This window comes from Monodelphis domestica, chromosome 1, assembly GCF_027887165.1.
Source record: "Monodelphis domestica isolate mMonDom1 chromosome 1, mMonDom1.pri, whole genome shotgun sequence".
Classification (NCBI taxonomy): domain Eukaryota; kingdom Metazoa; phylum Chordata; class Mammalia; order Didelphimorphia; family Didelphidae; genus Monodelphis; species Monodelphis domestica.
Window position 1 is genome coordinate 226,730,805 of NC_077227.1, and position 21,694 is coordinate 226,752,498.

Here is a 21,694-nt window from a genome sequence, read left to right on the forward strand (position 1 = left end):
AAAGAAAAAATCTGAGACTCGGAGAAATGAAGTTTAACCAGGTACACAAATAGAAGCAGAAACAGGACTTGAATTCAGGGCGTTTCTTCCACTTTTTCTCACTATAACACAAGCTTTTGTTAACTTCATTACCTGCTTCAGAGGCTTGTTGTGAGAATCAGATGAAATAATGTATGTAAAGCACCTTTAAACCATAAAAGGTTATATAAATGCTATCTATTATTAGGAAGGAAACTGGGGAAAATCCTTTGCCAACAGCAAGGAAGAGAAGCATCTCCTGTTGTTTCCGTCTTCAGAAGCGATAGTCTTCTTTCTATGCTTGTCCTCTTTCGCTATCCCTAGGAAAGTCATTCTTCCCATCCTCCCCTGCAGTTAGGACTAAGCATGGGTCACACCTGTGCCCCTCCCTTTCCCGCCTGCTGAGCCATTGAGGGGCATCACTGGAGGAGGGTCTACAGCCAGGGAGAACTCCGGTGGGGGACCCAAATGCACGGGGACTCCGCCACTTTAAGAGGCTTTTCTCTGGGAAACTCCCATCCTCTCCTTTCGCCTTATGAATGGAAATACTGCTCCCTCCCCCCATCCGGTCGAGTCCATTTCCCTATTTCACTAGGAGCCACTTCTGTCTCCCTCTCCCAGCCTCTCTTTTGGTTCTCTCGCCCACGCCGAGGCGGGCAACCCCAGGGGAACAAGGACAGGAAACCTTCGGCCGCCCAGCAAATCGCATTAATCTCCCCGGGGGCGGTTCCCAAACCTCCCGGGAGTGATTCCAGCATTTGCTGGGCTCTTGGTCCGAATGGTAGCGACAAGGGCGTAGGGGAGGGGGGAAAAAAGGGGAGGGGAGGTGGGAGGGGGGTGGGATGCGTTCATTTCCTGGCCACATAGCTGGCGGAGCGAGGGAGCCCGCAAGACCGAGACATTGGGGGCAAAGCCTTGCCACCTGGGCCACATCATGTCCACCAAAGCGGAGCAGTGTAAGTAGCAGTCGGTCCGGTATTCCTGCTCGGCCTTCGGTGGGGAGCTAAAGTAGTTGCGGCTGCGATCGCAGCAGGGAGAGAGAGCCTAGCTTGGTGTTGGGGCGGGCATGGAGGGGGTTGGGGTGGGGGGCTGGAGGCTGAGGTTGCAGGGGGTCGTGGACTATAGCGCGGCGCTGTCCGCGGTGCTGAAAAAGCAACCTCCAAATCTCTTTCCTCAAGAGCTATTAGAAATTTGCAAAAAAAAAATTTAAAGAAGCAAAAATAAAATTAAAATGGGGTCATTCTGGGAAAAAGAGGCCTTGTACCTTGCAAATAAACATTTCAGTATCTCCTGGTGGGGGAAGGGGGGTAACGACAAATCAGAGGCGGAGAACTGTCAGTGGCGTCCAAGCCTGCCTGGGCTACTGAGCATGCCCAGCATTCACTGCTAGAGCCATAGGGGAGTTTCAGTCTGCAGTTTCCACTCCGGGTTGCAGTGGTAATGAGGAGAAGGGGGAGGGAGCAGCAGCTAGGCAGAATATTGGGCTCAAAAGAGGGATGGAGTTGGGGGATGGGAATTGGACTTAAAAACGACTAGGAGATAAAGAGAAAAGGAGGTGGAAGGGGCACTGAAGAAACTATCACAACACTGCTCTGTTAAGTAATCAGATCTGAATATCAATAAGAGTAGGTTTCTTTTGTGGGATAACTCACCATGAAACCCCAGGAAATGTCAAGTGGGTTTTAGTTGTGGGATGTTGAGAGAAAGATTGGGGACAGAGGCCTCCTCCCCCCAAAATTATTAGAGACAAGGTCATGAACAACTTGGAACAACAACTCCTTGGGGGCAGAAGTCATATAGTATTAGGTAGGAACTTAATATATGTTGTGGGTTGATTAATTGAAATGAAGGCTTCCTATCCTGTGTGCTTGATGGACTGAGTGACAAACTTTTGACTCGAAATACAAAGCATGACTATAAAGTTAGGAGACTGATCTTTTAAATAAACATGCCAGAATTTATACATACAAATGAATTTTGTCTCCTTGGGAGGCAATAAACTGAATCCAGAAATGCTTCTACTGCACAAAACATGTCTGTAACTGGTTTTGGAATTGCTCTGGGAATTAGTTTTTTTTTTTCTTTTTGCCATACAAGAAAGTAATTTTGTACTTCTGGGGCCCAAAAAATACTATCACACAGCTGGAACATTTTATTTACCACTGATACTGAATGACTTTTGGTCATTTCCAGAAAATCAAATCTACCTTTAATGTGAAGATTTGTCCCCATTGATATTATTCAAAACAATGTTCCTGAATCTCTGAAGGCATTTACAACAGAACAGTTTTATGAAGGTTTGTACCACCAATGGGATAAGTATATAGTCTCCTAATGAGGTTATACATCCTACTTTGCATTTCCTACTTTGAACTGTGGTGCACTGGAAAGAATACTGAATTTGAAGCCAGAGGCATGGTTTTGAGTTTCAGTATTACTCCTTAAGCAGATCTTTTTGAGTCTCAAGACTTGCATTAAAAAAAAAAAAATTGAATTTGAGTTCTGACCCTTCCATCTATTAGTTGTGTTTCCAGGTGTAATTTACTTCATCCTTCTGAGTATGTATTTCTAAAACCATAGAATGTTGTATTCTCATAATTGTTAGGAAGGCATTTTGTAAACTGTAAAGTGTTACATGTGATATTATATATGAGGGAGTAATATTGTTGACCTCACCAAATTTAAGGAGCTAAGTGAGATAATGCACAGCTTTTTAACTATGAAATATCAATAAGTCAAAGACCTGGTGGGAACTCTCTTCACCAGTAACAGGCAAAACCCATCAATAACTTAGAAAATTGCTTGAAGCTCACTTGCTGTAATCACACAGCTAGTGTCAATGGGTGTGGGATTTGAACCCAAGTTATCTATCACTCTATCCACAACACTGCCTTATATGAACTATGAAGCTCTGTAATAATATGTGTTGTTATTTAGTTATATTTATTGTCACATGTTTGTTTAAAAGATCAGTCACCTGACTATAGTTATATTTCTTAGAAGTAATTTCAGGTCAAATTATTGATGCTTTTGCCAAATATTCTACACTTTCTCTTTTTTTTCTCTTCTATTTTCTTACTTTATCCATATTATTTTTTCTTTTCCTCTGTAAACTTAAAAACAGAATGGCCGAAATTCATGTATCCAGTTTCTTTCATTGTTCAGGAAGTGAATTAAGCTTTCTTTAATATGTAGTTTCCTTTGTTTGCACATGGGCTGCTTCTAGGGAAGTAAACAGTTCAGCAAATTAGTGGGAAAATGTTGAACTAGGATTTTAGTTCTAGTTCTATATTCACTACTCTGGACATGGGCAAGTCACTTAGTTGTTCTGTGCCTCTTTTTTCCATGTATAAAGGTGGGGATAGGAAAGCTTTTTTTTTTTTTTACTTCTCACAGTGCTGTTTAAAAGGTTTATAAGATGAATGAGAATGTATTGTTGCATAGATACAAAGATTACTTGGGATATCATTAGGCATTTATATATATGTATATACACATAGTTGAGAATACACTTTGTTTTCTTATGCTACTCTTCATTTTGCTATTTCTGTGAATACTTAGAGTGCAAAGAAAATAGGAATCAGTGGAACTTTCTGCCTGGTATGATAAACTAAAAAACCCATACAGAGAAAAGTAAGCATGGCTATAAGTTCTTTTTTATTTTGTTTTTAACCCACGACCTCGTAGTCAGAGTATGACTAGAAAAAGAATTTCTGGCAGATGTGACATGGAATTTTTACCTGTATTAAAGGGGAAGGGCTTATCAAAGGAGAGAGGGATGGAGGAGGTTATTTTCCTTCATTTTCTAATAGATGCATAGCAGTACTTTTCTAATCTTGAAGGGAGAAAAATTGAATTCGATATGTGTGATTGAAAAATACTCAAATGACAGGTACATATTATTCACAGAATCATAGAATCTTACTGTTGGAATGGACCTTGAAGGTCACACAGATACTTGAACAGGAATCCCCTCTACAATATGTTTGACAAATGGTCATGCAAGTATTCTCTGAAGCCATCTAGTGAGTGGGAACCTGAGATAGTCCATTCTATTCCCGAATAATTCTAATCATTAGATGTTTTTCCTTATATCAAGCCCAAATCTGATGTGCGACTTCAATCCATTTTCTTCAGTTCTGTCTTCTGTGACCAAGAAGAATATATCTATTCTCTTTTCCACAGGACAGCCTTTTGAATATTTGAGGACAGTTATCATGCCTCTCTTCCTTTTCTGTTTTGCCTATTTCTTTTGTCCGTATCTTCTTTTTTGTACTCTGTTTTTTAAGAAGATTGTTTCTATTCTATAGATAAAAGTTTTACAGGTATAGGAAGTTAAGGTGAGTGGCTGAGGCAGTGAGAGAAAATACCACGAATTTAGAAGGAATAGTGGATTTAGAAGTCTTTTGACCGTAATTTGAATTTCACCTCTAGTATTTATTATCTGTTTGATTTAGGGCAAATAATTTCAAATCTTCAGGCCCTGGATTTCTTCTCTGTAAAACAAGGATTTTGCACTAGATAATCTTTAGAGTTCTTTGCAGTGCTAAATCCTAAAAACCCAAACAGATGATGTAATTTATCTTGGAAATATGATAAATGATTTCTCTTCAGATGATGACACATAGTTATAAATACTTCAATACTTCTTAGTTTAAAAATTTTATGATTTCATTAGTATGGTTACTTCCTTTAATGGTATAGATTGGAATATCCCCACACCCTTGTAGATATTTTATATGAATTAGTGTGGTCAAAAACATTGATCCCTTAATGACCAACTGACTTTCTGGTGATTAACCTCTCTATATTTCACTGAACTTATCTTTTAAGCCATTCATTCTTGTAAGGAATTGCTAGAACTTGTACTCTGCTTGGTATAGTCTTTGAGAACCTAGGATCACCATGTCATGATGAGACATTTGAACTAAAACTTAACATTCTTCCATTTGCTATGTAAACTGGTTCAAGATATTCAACTTCGCTGATCCTCAACTTTATTTGTAAAATAAGGATAATAATAATTATTCTATCCACCTCAGAGGGTTGCTGTGGTAATCAATTAAGACCATGTTTGTAAATCAGTTTGTAAGCTTGAAATCATTATATAAATGTAAGAATTATGATTGATTCTTTTATTTTTATATCATGGCCTTTTCTCTCTGCTTATGAAACAAGTAAAAATAAAGAGGAGAGGATAGTTTTAGCTAGGGATATAGTTGGTTTGGGGCCTGTACTTATATGTTCAATCTGTTTTCTGTGCCATGTGCTAACAGCCCTGGCAGAAGGTGAAAGCTTCTTAGCAACTTCTCAGACGATTGCAAAGATTTACATGTTTTAAAAAATTTTCTTTTCTTCCAATATTCCAGTTTTTTTTTGCCACACAGGGGGCATGCCAATGAATTGGTCTTGAACAATCCTGTTCTGGCTTAGTTTCTCATATGGGGGATATTTGAGAGTATAGGGTACTTTTGGTCCTTCTTAGGAATTATAGGTGAGGGATTTATTTTAGTTCAGACTTTTCTACCATAACCTTTAGGAGGTTTTAAAAGTTATCCTGTCCATGATTGCCTGGTTATTGATATTGGGCCAGAATTGTAAAATTGTAGAATCTTATAATTGAAAGCCATATCTAACTTGTTTGAACAGGAAGTTGTCAATAAGTATTTATTAATTGTCTATGATGTCATCTGATCTTTTTTTTTTGTTGTCAAAATGATGTTATGCCAATACTACTACCAATTTTATAATCCCAAAGAGAACAAAATAAGAGTGAAAGGTCCCACATGTGCAAAAATATTTATATTAGATCTTTTTGCAGTGGCAAATGGGAATTTGAACTGGAAACTAAGGGGGGTTTCCATAAATTACGGGATGGTGAACAAATTATGGCATGTGAATGTAATGAAATAATGTTATATAGTAAGAAATAATGAAGGGGATGGTTTCTGAGAGATCTGAGAAAACCTGTAAGAACTGATGCAAAGTGAAGTGAACAGAACCAGGAGACAAATTTATACTGTAGCAACAACATTGCAAAAATAATAACAATATTGAAAGGTTTAGAACTTTGATCAATGCAATATTTAACCATAATTCTAGAGGAACAATGAAGAATTCTCTCTACCTCCTAACAAAGGAACAATGAACTACATATTCAGAATAGGATGCATTTTTGGACATGGCCAATATGATAATAATATCCTCAACAAATTGTCATCCAGCTACTACCTAAACCTACTGGAAAACTTTCCCCTTTTTGAGGCATCCTATTCTGTTTTTGGAGAAAAATGGCCTTGCTGGGCAGCTGAATGACATCCTTGTTATCCTAAACTCTAAACTTTCACCTCTATAGAGTATTTCTGCCCCTATAGCCTTCATATAAAATGGGGTGTAAGCTAGGAATTTATCTATAGGTGTAGAATCTTTGAATGTAAATTTTGAACTGCTAACCTATACTCATGAAATATACAGTTTTTTCTTATATTGGGACTTTGGGCAAATCATTATTTAGAAAATGTGAAAGATATAAGCTGAGCCCTAAGTACTTTTAAAGAGCAGGGGGTTTGTTTCCAGTGTATTGAGAGCTAAAAATTCTTCCCATGAATTATTTATGTGAATCATAGAATCTTAGTTATCTTAGAGGTCTCTCATCCAATTCTCTCATTTTATAGATACACCTGAAGATCAAAAATGTTAAATTACTTGCCCCAAAGGGAATAGATAGGAGGTAGCAGAGTCAGAATTCAAAACCAGGTCTTCCAATTTTAACTTCATTGTGCCTGGTCAAATTTGTAGAAGGTGATTTAAAATACAAATGTAAACAAACATATAAATAATAATGTACATATAAATATATGCATATATTTTATGTACATATGTATCTGTGTGTTTGCTTTCTTAGGATGTTTCTCAGGAAAAGGCATCCAAACCACAGTTACTACCAGTTAATTTTATATGGCACTAAAATGATTTGTTCTCTGGATACTTTTCTTATCAAGAATATCAGATTGATATATTCCTTCAAAGCAAAATAGCTCTGGTAGTAGCCCATTTCATCTAGATTTCTTTGAGTTTCATCTAGAGCTCTTTGAGTCAATCACATTTGTGATTGAATGGGTCAAGATGACTGACTGTATTTTCAAGTATCTGTCAAAGAAAAAATTCTCATAAAGTTAGTGCAATATTAAGATTTAAAAATTTAAAAAGATTTAAGAAGTATTTTGAGTAAATTTTTCAAAATCATAGATTTCAGTTTTCTTTGGTAGAAAAATAATCTTAAGAGCCCAAATTACTTAGATCTGTATACTTAGTTACAATGTATAGAAAAACATTTCATTTAGGTTAGAGTGCTTTTATTTGGAGGCAGCAGTGTATCATAGAAAAAACGTTCGATTTGTAGTTAATGTTCAAGTTGTTTTACACCACTGGAGAGAAGAGAAATCCCTAGCTTGTATCCCCATCCCACCTGGAGACTCTGGGAATAGAACTCTTTCAGGAATAAGAGTTTGGAGCCCAGGATACCCACTATACCATAGCTTCAAATCCTAGCTCTGCTATTTTCTGGTGGTGTTATCTTGGGCAAGTCACTTAATCTTTTCGACCTTGGTTTCATAATTTGTTAAATTATGGAGTAGAACTAGATGATTTCTAAGGATCCAATTATAAACTTTATGTTCCTAGAAATGAAGAGAGGCATTATGTCACCACAAATTATTGGCATCTTACTCAACTCCTGATAGTCAAAGTGGAAAATGATTTTTCTTTTCTTTTTAATAATGGTGCAAACTCAAAGTAGGGTGACTGCTAAAAAACAAAAAACCCAACTTCTTAATGTTGCCAACTTTCTGTCATAGGAACTATGAGTATGACACACTTAGGCTAACAGGAATAAGAGGGTATTTTCAATGAGTACATGTTAGGTGCATCATATCTAGAAGAGGAAAATTTGTCTTAGTTTTGAGTCATGCCTCAATTTTATTAAAAAATAGTCATTTAGTATTTGAAATGAAAGACATTGTTGGGGATAAGAATATGTATAATTGAAGCAAACTGCTGCCTTTAGAAAATTTACAGTCTTTTATGCTAAAGAAAGCAATTGAGAAACTTTTGGTTTAAGAGTTTGGAAATACTTTAGAAAACCGAAGACAAACTTTAGAATGAGTGGAAAGGAAGATACTTCAGTTCAACAACAGATTCAAGGTAATAGGTTTAAGAGTTGGAAGGAACCTTGGAATTCACCTAGGCCAGTGTTGGTGGATGTTTTCAAGTTCATGTGCCCAAACTGCAACGTCAAGCTGCCTGTGAGGTGCCCCGCCCCCCATTAGTCCAGAAAGTGTAGGAAGGAATTGCTTGCTTTGGGCTGCTGGACAGAGGAGCAAGGCATACAAAAAATGTCCTTGGGCACTGTGGAGTGGGGAAACAGCAGCTTCCCCTTGCTGGCTCAGCACACGTGCCAAGACTTTGCCAACAATGATCTAGACTATATCCTTCATTTTAGAGTTTAGGTAACTTAGGCCCAAATATGTTAAGGGACTTGCCCAAGGCCACACAGCCAGTAAGTTACAGGATGGGGATTGGAACCTAGGATTCTTGATTCCAGATCCAGTAGGGTATTTTTTCAAATAACAAGCATTCCGCGCCCCCCCCCCCCTCCTTCAACTGTTCCCCTCTCCTACCAGGGGAAAAAAAGGAAAGAACAAAATCCTTTAACAAATGAGTGTAGTCAAGCAAAATAAATTCCTGCCCAGCCATGTTTGAAAATGTATGTCTTGTTTTGTATCTTAAATGCATCACCTTTTTTGTCAGGAGATGGGTAGTCTGTAAAGCATACTACTGTCTCTGGATTTGTGGTTGGTCATTGTATTCATCAGAGTTCTTTTTTTTTAAAAACCCTCACCTTCCTCTTGGAGTCAATACTGTGTATTGGCTCCAAGGCAGAAGAGTGGTAAGGGCTAGGCAATGGGGGTCAAGTGACTTGCCCAGGGTCACATAGCTAGGAATTGTCTGAGGTCAGATTTGAACCTAGGACCTCCCATCTCTAGGCCTGGCTCTCAATCCACTGAACTACCCAGCTGTCCCCTCATCAGAGTTCTTAAATCTTTCAAAGTTTTCTTTATAATATTTGTTATTGTATAAATTCTTCTCCTGGTCCTATTCACTTTACTCTGCATCAATTTATATAAGATTTCCATATTTCTCTGAAACTCTCCCATTTGCTGTTTCTTAAGACATATAACACATGAAGACATATAAGACATATAACACTAGAAGGTGTTCATATATCATGATTTTTTCACCCATTCCTTAGATGATGGATAACCCTTTTGCCTTCAGTTCTTTGTTGCTACAGAAGGGATGTCTACAAATATTTTTGTATATATAAATTCTTTTTCTTGTTCTTTGATATTTGGTGTATAGACCTAGAATTAGTACTTCAATCACTAGATTGAAGGATATGGCCATTTAGATACTTTTGGGGCCTCTATGTATGCAAATATTTTCATTAGTGAGGATGCTTTAAAAAAAATTAGCACAGATCACAAGTCTTGTTCATTTCAATAGCTGATCTTTAGGGGTTGCTGTGACTAAAAATCATTATCCCATGGCCAAACTTTTTCTAACTTAGTTTGGCCGATGGTCAGGGGTTAGGACTTCTTTTGAAGTCCTTTTAGCTTGATATCAAAAGCTAGTACTTTCATTCTGTTGGTGTAGACCATCAGGAACCCAGGATCATCTCCATTTCATGAGTGAGATATTGGACTAGAAGCGTAGTGTAGGGCTAAATGTTTATTTGATTAAAAACACATTTAGCATAAAAATTCCTTTGCCAACCTGATATCTTTCAACATTGTATAAGACCTAAATATTCCATTTAGCATTTCTAGCTCATTTCAAACCATAGGTTTTGATTTTGAATAGGCCAGCTCTGTTTTTTGTCCTTCTAAGGCAGAAACCCCAAATAACATATGGCTTACCATGTGGGAGTCTTTTACTTTTAGAGTTGGACCTAAAAATGGAAATTTATTCTACTCTGTTCAGTATCTAATGGCAAATTCGCTTTCACGGATCTCAAGTTATTCGTCTAATCTGTCTGTTGTCTTTTCATCTCCATTGCCTAGCACAGTTCCTGGCTCATAGTCAATCCCTAATAAATATTTTTGATTGATTGATTAATCTGTTCCAATATGAACCAATTGGTTCTGTTTTATTTCTTATTCTCAAGTAAAGGTGGAGGCATCAGATTGCTTTGCCTCAGACAATAATTTTATAGCCAAATTTTATCACATTAAAAAAATTCTAACTTGATATCATTATCCTTCCCAAATTATTTCCACATAAACAATCTCTGATAATCAAAAGCCCATATAAATCACAAAAGGACCCCACTTTTTGGTGAACGTTAACCATAAAATAACTTTCTAATGAACCAATGCCTAAAACCACAGGCTCTTGACAGGGTATGAGAAACAGTTATTTTCCATTGGGCCATATTCTACTAACATTTATTAAGTGCCAACTATGTGTCTGTAAGCTTTTTTTTAGGAAATAGGAGTAATAATTTAAACAAGAAAGCTTTCCCTCAATGAGAAATAGATATACACACCTAGATATGATATAAAGCAGCAAGAAATAAATGCACAAGTGAATACAACATACAATGAAAGTTTTGATCAGGAAAGACAACTTTTTAATAACTTTCATATAGATAAATGTAATGATTGAATCGAGCTAGTTTCTTATTATCCTTAAGAGGGCATCTACTCTTCATTAGACTACTGCTTGACACCCATGAGATCACATCCCTTCTTAAACCTTTGTAATTCCTGGTAACCTGTCTGAAGATGCTTCTCCAAGGTAGACAAAACTATCATTTTCTCATTGCTGAGAATTTCTAATATTCTCACAGCAATCTCTGTGGAGAAGTCCAACTCTTCAAGTCAACTGGCATTCACAGGGTAGGCAAGGCAACCTGACTGGAACAGAAAGGCATCCTAAGGGAGATGCAGAAGGTGGCATATGTCAACCAATCAGACTACTGCTCTCTTGACCATCACATCAAATCCAGATGGAAATAGCCCAAGCCTAAGGACCCCAGGAAAAGGAGTACACCTCCAGACAGACCACCAGCCTTGCTTCCAGCCCAGACTTTATAGCCATTCTCTAGGGAATCAGTCCTTGTGGAGAGGAGACTTGGCAACTCCTCCTGCAACTACTTGCAGCTGTCACCTCCTCAGCAGCCACAGCTACTAAAGACCAGAAAAAGAAAGTCCTTGCACTAAAGTCCTTGGCATTGTCAAACTGTTCAACATTAGAAATTGGCATGCTTTTTTTCCCTTTAAAATAACATTAAAGAAATTGAATTACCATATGTTTTGCTGCTACATTTTAAGGACCATAGAACCTTTCCATAGAACTTGCAGCTGAATCCCCCCTCCCAAATGTATTGTCAACCCCTATTCAATTGTGAACTCCTTGAGAGCAATGATTATTTTGCTCTTTTAAGTTTATGCTGGGCACTTAGCATGCAGTGTTTTGCACAAAGTAAGTGCTTAATAAATGCTTTTTTTGTTCATCCATGCCTTTATCCATCCATCCATCCATCCATCCATCCATCCATCCATCCATCCATCCATCCATTCATTCATTCATTCATTCATTCCCATAAAAGGGATGAAGGCCTCTTGCTTTCTGAAATTTAGAATTTCTAAGAACAAAAAGTATACTGTTTTTCACAGTGAAGACATTGTTGGGCAGGTAGAGGACTCATTCTTGTTATAAGTGAGATGTATAATATTACAAATTGTTTTAAACCTTAGGTCACCCCTCTACCTGTCCATTTATTTAACAGTAGTATTCCATTGTCAGGAAGAGCTGTGCCCCAGAAACTTCTGCCATCTCTGTCAGAAGGGTAGAACAAATTATTGTCTGTGGTCTGAGACAATCAAGAGAGCATCCCAAGAAACTAGATTATGGTTTTCAAAACATAGTTTTTAAAAAAAACTACTGAACATTTCTTGGGCTGATAGCAACCTGGGAAAAATAATTAAATGCCACAGTGTAGTAATCTAATGATTCTTTTAAAAAAAAAAACAACCCTTCTCTCCCATCTTAGAATCAATACTGTGTATTGGTTCCAAGACAGAAGAGTGGTGAGGGCTAGATAATGGTGGTTAAGTGACTTGATCAGGGTCACATAGCTAGAAAGTGTCTGAGATCAGACTTGAACCCAGACCCTCCCATCTTTAGGCCAGACTCTAATGATTTTACTAGAGATATTGACAATTCAATCCCATCCTGTACCATGGAGGAATAGTGACTAGAATAAGCTGTCCCAGACCCTATGACTTTTGTCTAGGATTATTTGTCGCAATGGCTGTGCTGTCATCCTTATACATAAAGCCATACATCAAAAGGCCACCTGGACCATCAAGGGTACAGTAGAAGTACAGAACTTTGCTATGAAAGAAGCTTTGGTGGCCCACTAAGATGGTGGTAAAATGTGCTGGAAGCATGAATAGGCTCTGAAATTATTTTGGACCCCGCTGCCTATAAGCTGGGAACAGTGTTGTAACTATAGCTTACGAGAAGACTGGATCTACACCACTAGCGTCCTTTGTGCCTTCCATGAGGCTATAAAGGAGAGAGCAGGAATAAAGGATCCATATAGAGGTGGAGCCTGACCTATATGCCACTCTTGAGGTTGAGTCATGAGAGGAGGAGACTCTACTGTACTTGGCACATAGTGGCTACTCAATACATTCTGATTGACCAAGTAACTGACAACGTGCATACAGACTAATTGTATAATTTGTAAAAATAATGAAGGATCATATCCCATCTTGAAAATAGTGCCAAATTTCCAAAACCACAACTGCCAGCAATTTTGGGTCATTATAGTACTTCTGTCAGTCCAAGTAAATTATCTTTTGTAATAGGTAATGAGTAAGTGTAAATACTGGTATTGTGGGCTTTGTGGGGGCCCTCCTGGGGTTTCTTCAGTGCTGCTCCCTAGGCATCCATCTCCACTCCAAAGGGACAGAGAAGGTCAGAGTGGTAAAGGAACACTGCTAAAGGACAATGCGCAATAGATTAAAAGATCATTCTTATAACAACAAGCAAGGAAACAAGGTTCCCCTTTTCAGTGGCTGAATAATGAACTCCAATAACAGGAAGTATTTGGGGGATATTCTGACAATGATAAATGAAGATGGAATGCAGTTAGGAGATTTAGGTTTGAGGTGGCTAGGTGGTAGATTCTATATATTACTGGCTTGAGAGTCAGGAATAACTGAGTTCAAATCCTGTTTCAGATACTTGTTAGCTGTGTGGTCCTGAGCAAGTCACTTAACCTCTCTCAAGCTCAGTTTCTTCATCTATAAAACAGAAGAGGATGGATTCTCTAATCTCTAAAGTTCCATTCAGCTCTAAATCTGTGAACTAGTTAACGTTTAGCCCTTTAGTATGTACAACTGCTTTATGTATGTTATTTTGGTGGTAGAAAATACTCCATGATCCTGGCTCTGACACTTAAAAGCTTTGGTGATCCTGGGCAAATCATAACCAACTTTAAGCCTCAGTTCTCTTTGTAAAATAAGAATAATAACATCTTTACTACTTATCTCACAGGGCTGTGTAGAATAAAAGCTTTAAAAATCTTAAAGTGCTATTTAAATGTGATCCAACAACAATAACACGCCTGTCATGAAGAATGGTTTATAATGCTAATAAATGACTGGATAATTGCTACCGGAAGAAATAGTAGAAAGGTCATTCTCAAGGACCCTTGACTTACTGATCATGTAGATTTCATAAGAAAATGGCAAAAAAAAAATTTGTTCACATTACTGCAGGGGGAAAATAATGTAGTATTTACTAACTACCTAGAAGGACATGATCAAATGATCAGAATTCTATGCACCGGAAGCTTGCTATCCTTCATCAACTAACAGAAAGTGAATTCCCATACTATAAATATAAACCTCAAAATAGTATTGAGAATTTAACAGATAAACAGTACTAGAATTTCCAGTCAGAACCTCCTTACAGACAAAACCGCTGTCTACAATTTTCAAGGCAGAATATTAATCCATAGAATTTCTGCATCACATTTTTAATAGATGTAGCCATTCTGAACACTAATATCCTCTAAATTTGTGGAACAAAAAGCTCTTAAAATATAGACCTACTGGACAAAGTAAAAATAATTTAGGAGCAGGACAAAATATATCATTCTTGTCATTTTGTCTGCTGCTGGAGTTGTCTTGAAGATGATTTCACTTGAAAATGCACTTATAGCTTAACATTTTATTTAACTACAAATGCAATAATTTTATCTGCTGCACAAGAATCTGCCAAACATTAAACATAAAAGAACAGTAATAAGATAGTAATTTTTAGTAACAGTTATAGGATCATTCCTATCTGAACTCCATCAAATATAATATAAGAAGGATGATGATGATGATGGAGAAGAAGAAAAATTTGCTCTTCCCTGGAAATACTGCTCAGACATTATATAATGACCACTCATTAGGGATATCATAGAGGGACTCTGGTGTAGGTTGGAGTGAATGACTTCTAAGTGTCCTTCTAACTTTTCAAACTTGTAATCTCTTATGGTTGGACCCAGTTATAAATAGTTTTTGCAGTCCTGGTTCTGTCCTTAAAGTTGTGGTTTCTTTCAGTTCGATAGTCAAGTCCATTGGCTAAAACAACTGTAAAACCCATTTCACCTGCTGGACATGATTCTTAAGCTTTTTTTGAAAAAAAAAAGAAGTTATTTTCAAATTAGTCAAGTTTTTCCAAATCTCATTAAGGGGATGTTGAAATGTGGTAGGGATCTTAGCTAATGCAAAGAACACCATTTACTCATAATTGATAGGGAAGAGTATTTCATTTGGTCCCAAGATGGATGTGTATCAAGCTGTACACTACCTTCTACACTCCATGTTATATATCTGATTGCCCTGCACTTAGGTAGAACACGAATGAGGGAGAACAGAAATGGCTTTCTTACCATGATTGCATTTATTTTCACAGTTAATTCCTGACTTCCAGTCTTTTCATTTTAAGGCTCCTCTGAGGACTAGAAAAGATGGAGAACCCCCTTCTGCAAATTCTTCTTCAGTTATTCAGAGAGCATCAGGCTGTATATTGTATTCAGTATATAAATTCACCCCTAGCATAGCACAGTGCTGGGAAATAATTCATTGAGGCAATCTCCCCAAGCTGTATCAATTCTGGGTCTGAAGACTATGGCTCTGGTGGATGTGGATTAAAGAAAGATGGGCAGTGCTTTTTAGGGCCCTTATTTAGTATTTGTATCACTTCTTACAAAGTCCTGCTCTGATAAATCCTCAGTAGTGTAGGGTGATTCTAGGTTTCCTCTTCTCCTGTGTAGTAAACATGGGTAGCCACAAGACTGTCATGAGCCCTCTACTCTCTTTTTCTATATCCTCTCAGTGACTTCATTAGCTTCTAAGGATTCAGTTATTATCTCTATGCAGATGGTGCATGTATGTGTGCATGTTTACATGCATATGTGTGATGCATGTATATGTATGTATGTATTGAGCCCTGATCTCTCTCCTGAACTTTGACTCTGCTTTACCAACTGTTTGCTAGACACATCTTTACTTGGATGCCTTGTAGGCTTTTCAGATTTAACTTTTATAAAACCTAGCTCAAATCCATATCCTTCCAAATTTCCCTGTTTCATTACTATATATTTCCACTTACTCAGGTTTGCATCTTCAGAGAAATAATTGAACTTTGCGTCATCCTTAGAACCATATTCAATCAATTGTTAAGTCTGATTGATTCTGTATTTTTAACATCTCTCACATACATTCCCATCTGTCTCATCACACAGCCACTGTCCTAGTTCAGGTCCTCAACATTCACACCTGAACTACTGCTATAGTTTCTTAATTGCTTTACTTGCTTTCATTCTTCTCTCCACCCACATCCCCCACTCTACCATGCTTCAGTTGATTCTCTGCAGAGCTGCCAAATTGATATTTCTAAAACAGGAATCTGACCATGTCACTACACTACTAAAAAAATTAGGAACTCTCTGTTGCTTCCAGAAGGAAAACTTATAGAGCATGTCTTTAGTCTGACATTTAAAGCCCTCCTCCTCATATGGGCTCCATATACCTTTTTAGTCTTATTTCATATAGTTCCTTTTTACCCATGTGAAGAAAATGTGTGGTAGGTGGATGCTTTACATGGGATGGGATGGAGGGAAGTAAACTGTAAATAGTTTGCTCTTTGTTTTTGCCAAAAATGCATTTGGATTTGTGTTCCCCTCACCTCCTTCTACTCAACTAAAGTAGTACATGTGTTAAATTTTCATGTCTTCTAAATTTCTTGTTCTAGGGCAAAGACTGGATTACCCAATGATAACCATGACTCATAGGAAAGAATTTGTTACCATTGAGGTTATCACTTCCGAATTAGCTGTCTGTATATAGATTCTCAGCTTGTTTGAGTAAAGATCAAACCGTATCTTAAAATGGCCTTTTTAGGCTAGTTGTTTGACAATGATAAATGGGAAATGAGACCAATATTAATACAAATTATCACCATTTATCAAGGAAACTTAACTGACATAAATCAGTCTCTACAAGAAATCTACAAGAGCCTAAGAATTGCCTCAATTAGCAAACACTTGATCTCCTTGCTGAGCAGAGTGATGTGGTATCCAAGGGCAACACACAGTTTAGAATATAATCTCCATTGTAAAATTCTTTGGAGAAGGATGGTAGGAGACTATGACCATTATCACTTCATAAAACAGCAAGAAAGACAGGAGGAAAAATAGTTCATAGAAAACTTGACGAGAGAACCAGCTAAGCCAAATCATTCCAAAGGTATTTTATAATGAAACCATAGGAAAGCAACAGACAAAATTCTAGGAAGATTTTTTAACAAATCTTTTCTCCATCAATAACAGTAGTGCCATTGAATTTGGATTGTAATATCACAATTCCTGATGTACCACAAAAATTTAGGAATCATAGTAAAATCAAGATGGGAAAAAAGCTAGTCTAGATCACATACATATATCACTATATATATATATATATACACACACATATATATATGTGCATACTTGTGCCTCATTTTGGAAGAAACACAGTTTTGAGGGTGTTGAGTGATTGATTCTCAAGATACCTTAAAGAGGTGAAGATACCAAATACTTGCAAGAAATAAGGGACCTTACTTACTACCTTAAAAATTGTAACTAACAAAATATTTACAACTTCCAATTAATGGCTACTTTCTTATTTCCAGAAAATTTTTGTTGGAATCATCCATGGAGACAGTGAGGACATCCTTGATGAATGCTCTACATATGCACAAAGGCATCTTTGAGGAAGAAAGAGTATGGGAGCAGGGAGGCTTATACAGTGATGTCTTATGACAGACCATAATTTTGCATATACAACTGACTTAAGGCAGTGGGATCCTGTAGAACCCTACTGTGCTTATTGTTTATTGCCTATAAAAAAGCATTTGATATAGGGGGCAGCTAGGTGGCTCAGTAGATTTAATGCTAGGCTTAGAGATGGGAGGTTCTAAATTCAGATCTGACCTCAGATACTTCCTAGTTGTGTGACCCTTGGAAAGTCACCTAATCTCCATTGTCTAGCCCTTAACACTCTTCTGCCTTGGAACCAATACCCTAACCTTCCACCTTAGAAAAAGTGTTTGATTTGATAGAGAAAAACACCCACCTTAACATCTCTTGTATAACATGCATATATGAAACTAATATACTATTCCTTAAAAGCTAAAATAACATAAACAACTCATAGATAATTATCAGATTATTAATTTTTTAATTGAAAATCTTTAATTAATTAATTTTGAATATTTTTCCATGGTTACAAGATTCATGTTCTTTCCCTCCTCCCATAGCCAATACACAATTCCACTGGGTTTTACATGTGTCATTGATCAAGACCTATTTCTATATTATTGGTATTTGCACTAGAGTGATCACTTAGAGTCTGTATCCCTAATCATATCCCCATTGACCCATGTGATCAAGCAGTTGTTTTTCTTCTATGTTTCTACTCCCACAGTTCTTTCTCTGGATGTGGGTAGCGTTCTTTCTCCTAAGTCCCTCAGAATTGTCCTGGATCATTGCATTGCTGCTAGTAGAGAAGTCCATTACATACGATTATACTACAGGGTAATCATCAGATTATTTTAATCAAGGAAGTGTATTACAGGGAGACATATGTTTATTAAAGGAATTTTCTAGTGTCATGAAGAATGTCTTATACAGAGTAAAAATGGAAAATGCTCCTCTTGAGATGGTGCAATCTTTCAGGTATTTCCATTTATGTATAACATTATGCTGACTGCATCAAACCTTGGAACATTCTAAATGACATCTGTAATAATTCAAAAGAGTTTGACCTAAGTATCCACACAGGAAAAAAAAATACGGGGATGTGTAAAGATTAAAATTTAGGGGAGAGGGGGAGACTGAGGCAGGTAGAAATTAGTTTCTCTCTGCAAGGAATATTATAATTTTTAGAGGTTTATTAAAGTTAAAGATTAAGAATATACAAGTAAGAAACATGTGCCTAGGCCAGAGGCCTAGACAAAATAACCTCACATCATGGAAGAGACGCCTCTGCTCCAAAACGGCAGTCCAAAAGGGCCGAGCCCTTCAAAAGCCTTTGCTTAAATATCTTCTCGATCTCAGCCCAGGTGAGATTACAAGGCATTCTGGGGAAGTGGAGCAAAGGCTCATGGGGATTGTAGTCCTGTATTCGAGTCTATTTTTTACATCCCCCCGTGTGATCATTTGTGGAAAAATTAATTTTTCCCCAAAAGGATCATAAAAACATAATAAACTTAAAAGATTACAATAGTGTGAGGATAAGAGAAAAAAGAATAAAACCAATAATTTCTGAACACATTGACAAAAAGCCGTTAGGGGGCAGTCCCCTTTGGCATAAAAGTATACATACAAATAAATGTTCAATCAACCACACCCAAAGTTCAATTTTGTGCAACTTGTGGTCTGGAGGCTTCTTCATGATGGCTTCTCCAACAGTTCAGTTTCTGAATTCAGGGAAGTAGCATCTTCTTTACCTAAAATTCTTCTCAAAAAGAATTTAAACTTTGCAATTTAAATAATGATATTTTTTTACATTCCCCCGTGTTGTGGGTGATTGAAAGATTCAGAATCAGTTAGGGATGCATGGCTGAGGTATGAGGTATATGAATCAATTGGAAAGAGATATTAAAAAGACATCAGAAAATCCAAAAGAAAAGAAAAATTTCTGGATGAAAATATAGACTATCAAAGTCTTATGTGTAAAAATTCCAAGTAGAAGAAAAATAAATCTATAACAGGTCCTTGAATCAGGGCCCAATTCAAAATGATCTAAGTAATGATGCATTTACCCAGTCAGTGCCAGGACTACAGAAAGGTACCACACTATGAGAGGCAGAAAAGGGGACCAGATTATAGAAGCCAAGTAGGAGCCAAGGTTTCGGGGATACTCATTTATGAGTATCTTCAGAGTGAGTGTAGATACAAGGAAAGCCTATGTCTTAACACATGTTAAACATAGTAACCTCGAGTCTTCACACTAGGTTCAAGACCTTTGTATTGGCCTGGAAGTGCATCAATCCATCCTAGATTGGCCTTTCTTTGGTCCTATGAAATGGCTCTTGTGTGTAGCTCTTGTCCTGGAATCAGACAAAATCATTAAGCAAAGTCCCATAATTTATTTAAATAATTAGTGGAATCATTTTCATAGTCACAAGCTTTTTAGGGCATGCATTAGAAAATGTATTTTAAACTTGTAGCACTGAAAATCAAAAGGTTAAAGAAAATCTTAATGCTGGTGACATGTGCTTCAAATATAAAAAGGAGAGAAAAAATAAAAAAAACTGAAAAAGTATATTGCACATGTAAGAAAAATATAATAATAAAGGAGCTTTAAAAAATTCAAAAATATAGCTTATAATCATTGACACTCTGTGTCAGCTAAGAAAATATAAAATGCAAGGCTTTCTCACCAAAAAATGAGATCCATTTCCTCTTAATATCTGGCCATGATCACTGTGAGTAGAAGGCAAATGAATTGAACAAGGTTAACAATTTTTTCATCTTTAAAAATACAGTAGTATGAATATGTAGAAATCAAAATCCCCAAAATTCTCAATAGCCCAATTAATTACAATAGCAAACAAACACACTTTAATATTTCACATAAGTTGCTGTGTGACATTTTTAAAACCTATGAATTGATGGACATTTGTCACAATTTTTACAAACGTAGCAATCTTTCAACCTTGGTAATAAACATATATTTTTTTTAAAACAAAGTAAAACTCATCTTGGGTTAAGAACATAATCAAGAAATCTATATATCATTCTGGTGCAAGTAAAGTAGTGAGCTGAAGAGTATAAATAAAGGGTGCTCCTTTTGGAGGCTTTTCCCAAGGGTACAAATGCCCTGAAATTAACTGCCCAACTTCCATTCACATGTGGGAAGGTTGGGGGTTATAAAATACATTTCACTTCAGCTACTAGAATGGGCCTTACCTCGTGGTAGGGGCAGGCAAAAATAACCAGACTGTTAAAAAAAAATCCAAAAATCATATTTAAAAAACCCTTAAAATCAAATCATTTGAGGTATTTAGCACATTAAAATTTCCAAGGTTGTTAATACAATTATAACCAGTTCTGAAGTCCATCTATCCTCAGCAAAGTAGAAAAAAGCTGTTTTTTCATATATGGGCTTATTCACAACAATATTTGTTCAACAGTTATAGGGGAAAAACAACAGAATTTCAAAACTCAGTACATTCAAAATAAATTCAATCAACCTTCAGTTCAAGCAGAATAATATTGAATCCAGTAATATATGAACTTAAAATCACAAAGTTAAACCTTAAACAAAACAATGCAATAGAATACAGAGATTTTTTTATAAACCATTAGAGTCTGAAATGCCTTAGAATATAGCCTTTAGTCTCTTCAAAGTTCCTTGGGGTTTTTTTTTTGGTTTGTTTGTTTGTTTTTAATTATCCATTTAAATGTCTATTGTCCGAAGGTAGAGTAGTAAAGGCTAGGCTATGGGGTTCAAGGGCCCCATAGCTGGGAAGCATCGGAGGCCAGATTTTAACTAGAGACCTCCCTTCTCTGGGCCTGGCTTCCAGTTCGCTGGGCCACCCATTTTCCTCCCCAAAGTTAAAGTTGAATCTTTGGGCTGAGTGTGCTCCCAGATAGGCAGGCAAAATCAATGAAATTGCCAGAAGAGTCAAAAATCCTTTTAAACAGCCCATTGCTATTAAGTTTCTGTTTGAAAAGTCTGTTTCTTCTCTCTAGTCTTTTCTCTCTTTCCCCTCTCTGATACCCCTGCGGCCAATACCCCCAGCCACGTGGAGGCTTAGCCTAAGGGAAAATTACCCGTTCTCCTTTCCCTCTAGTCTCTCCTCTCCGCCCACGTGGCCAACACTGTTACCAGCTGGCCGCAATGAGTCCTGAGCGATCTGCTCCAAGGATCTGGGTGATGAGCCCGCTGGGGTTGTGCTCTGGGGTCTGGGGCTGGGGTGATGAGCTGTCTGGGTCGGAGGCCAGATGGGTGAGAGACAGACCGCCGGGGTAGGTCGGGCCGGGAGCCGGAGCGCAGCT

At 37.2% G+C, this 21,694-nt stretch overlaps 1 protein-coding gene across 26 annotated transcripts in view; it reads left to right on the plus strand.

Moving 5' to 3' along the window:
- The first annotated feature begins 276 nt into the window (after window positions 1-276).
- UNC79 (unc-79 homolog, NALCN channel complex subunit) overlaps window positions 277-21,694 on the plus strand; it is a 338,162-nt gene continuing 316,744 nt past the window's right edge. For 5 of the 26 annotated variants that reach the window (XM_056810474.1, XM_056810475.1, XM_056810493.1 and 2 more), the window contains exon 1: window positions 288-974. In XM_056810474.1, coding sequence (XP_056666452.1) covers window positions 953-974 — 22 coding nt within the window. In that variant the 5' untranslated portion in view covers window positions 288-952. Of the gene's footprint in view, window positions 975-21,694 lie in introns of all 26 variants that reach the window. The other 21 variants (XM_056810481.1, XM_056810482.1, XM_056810484.1 and 18 more) reach the window with 8 other exon arrangements.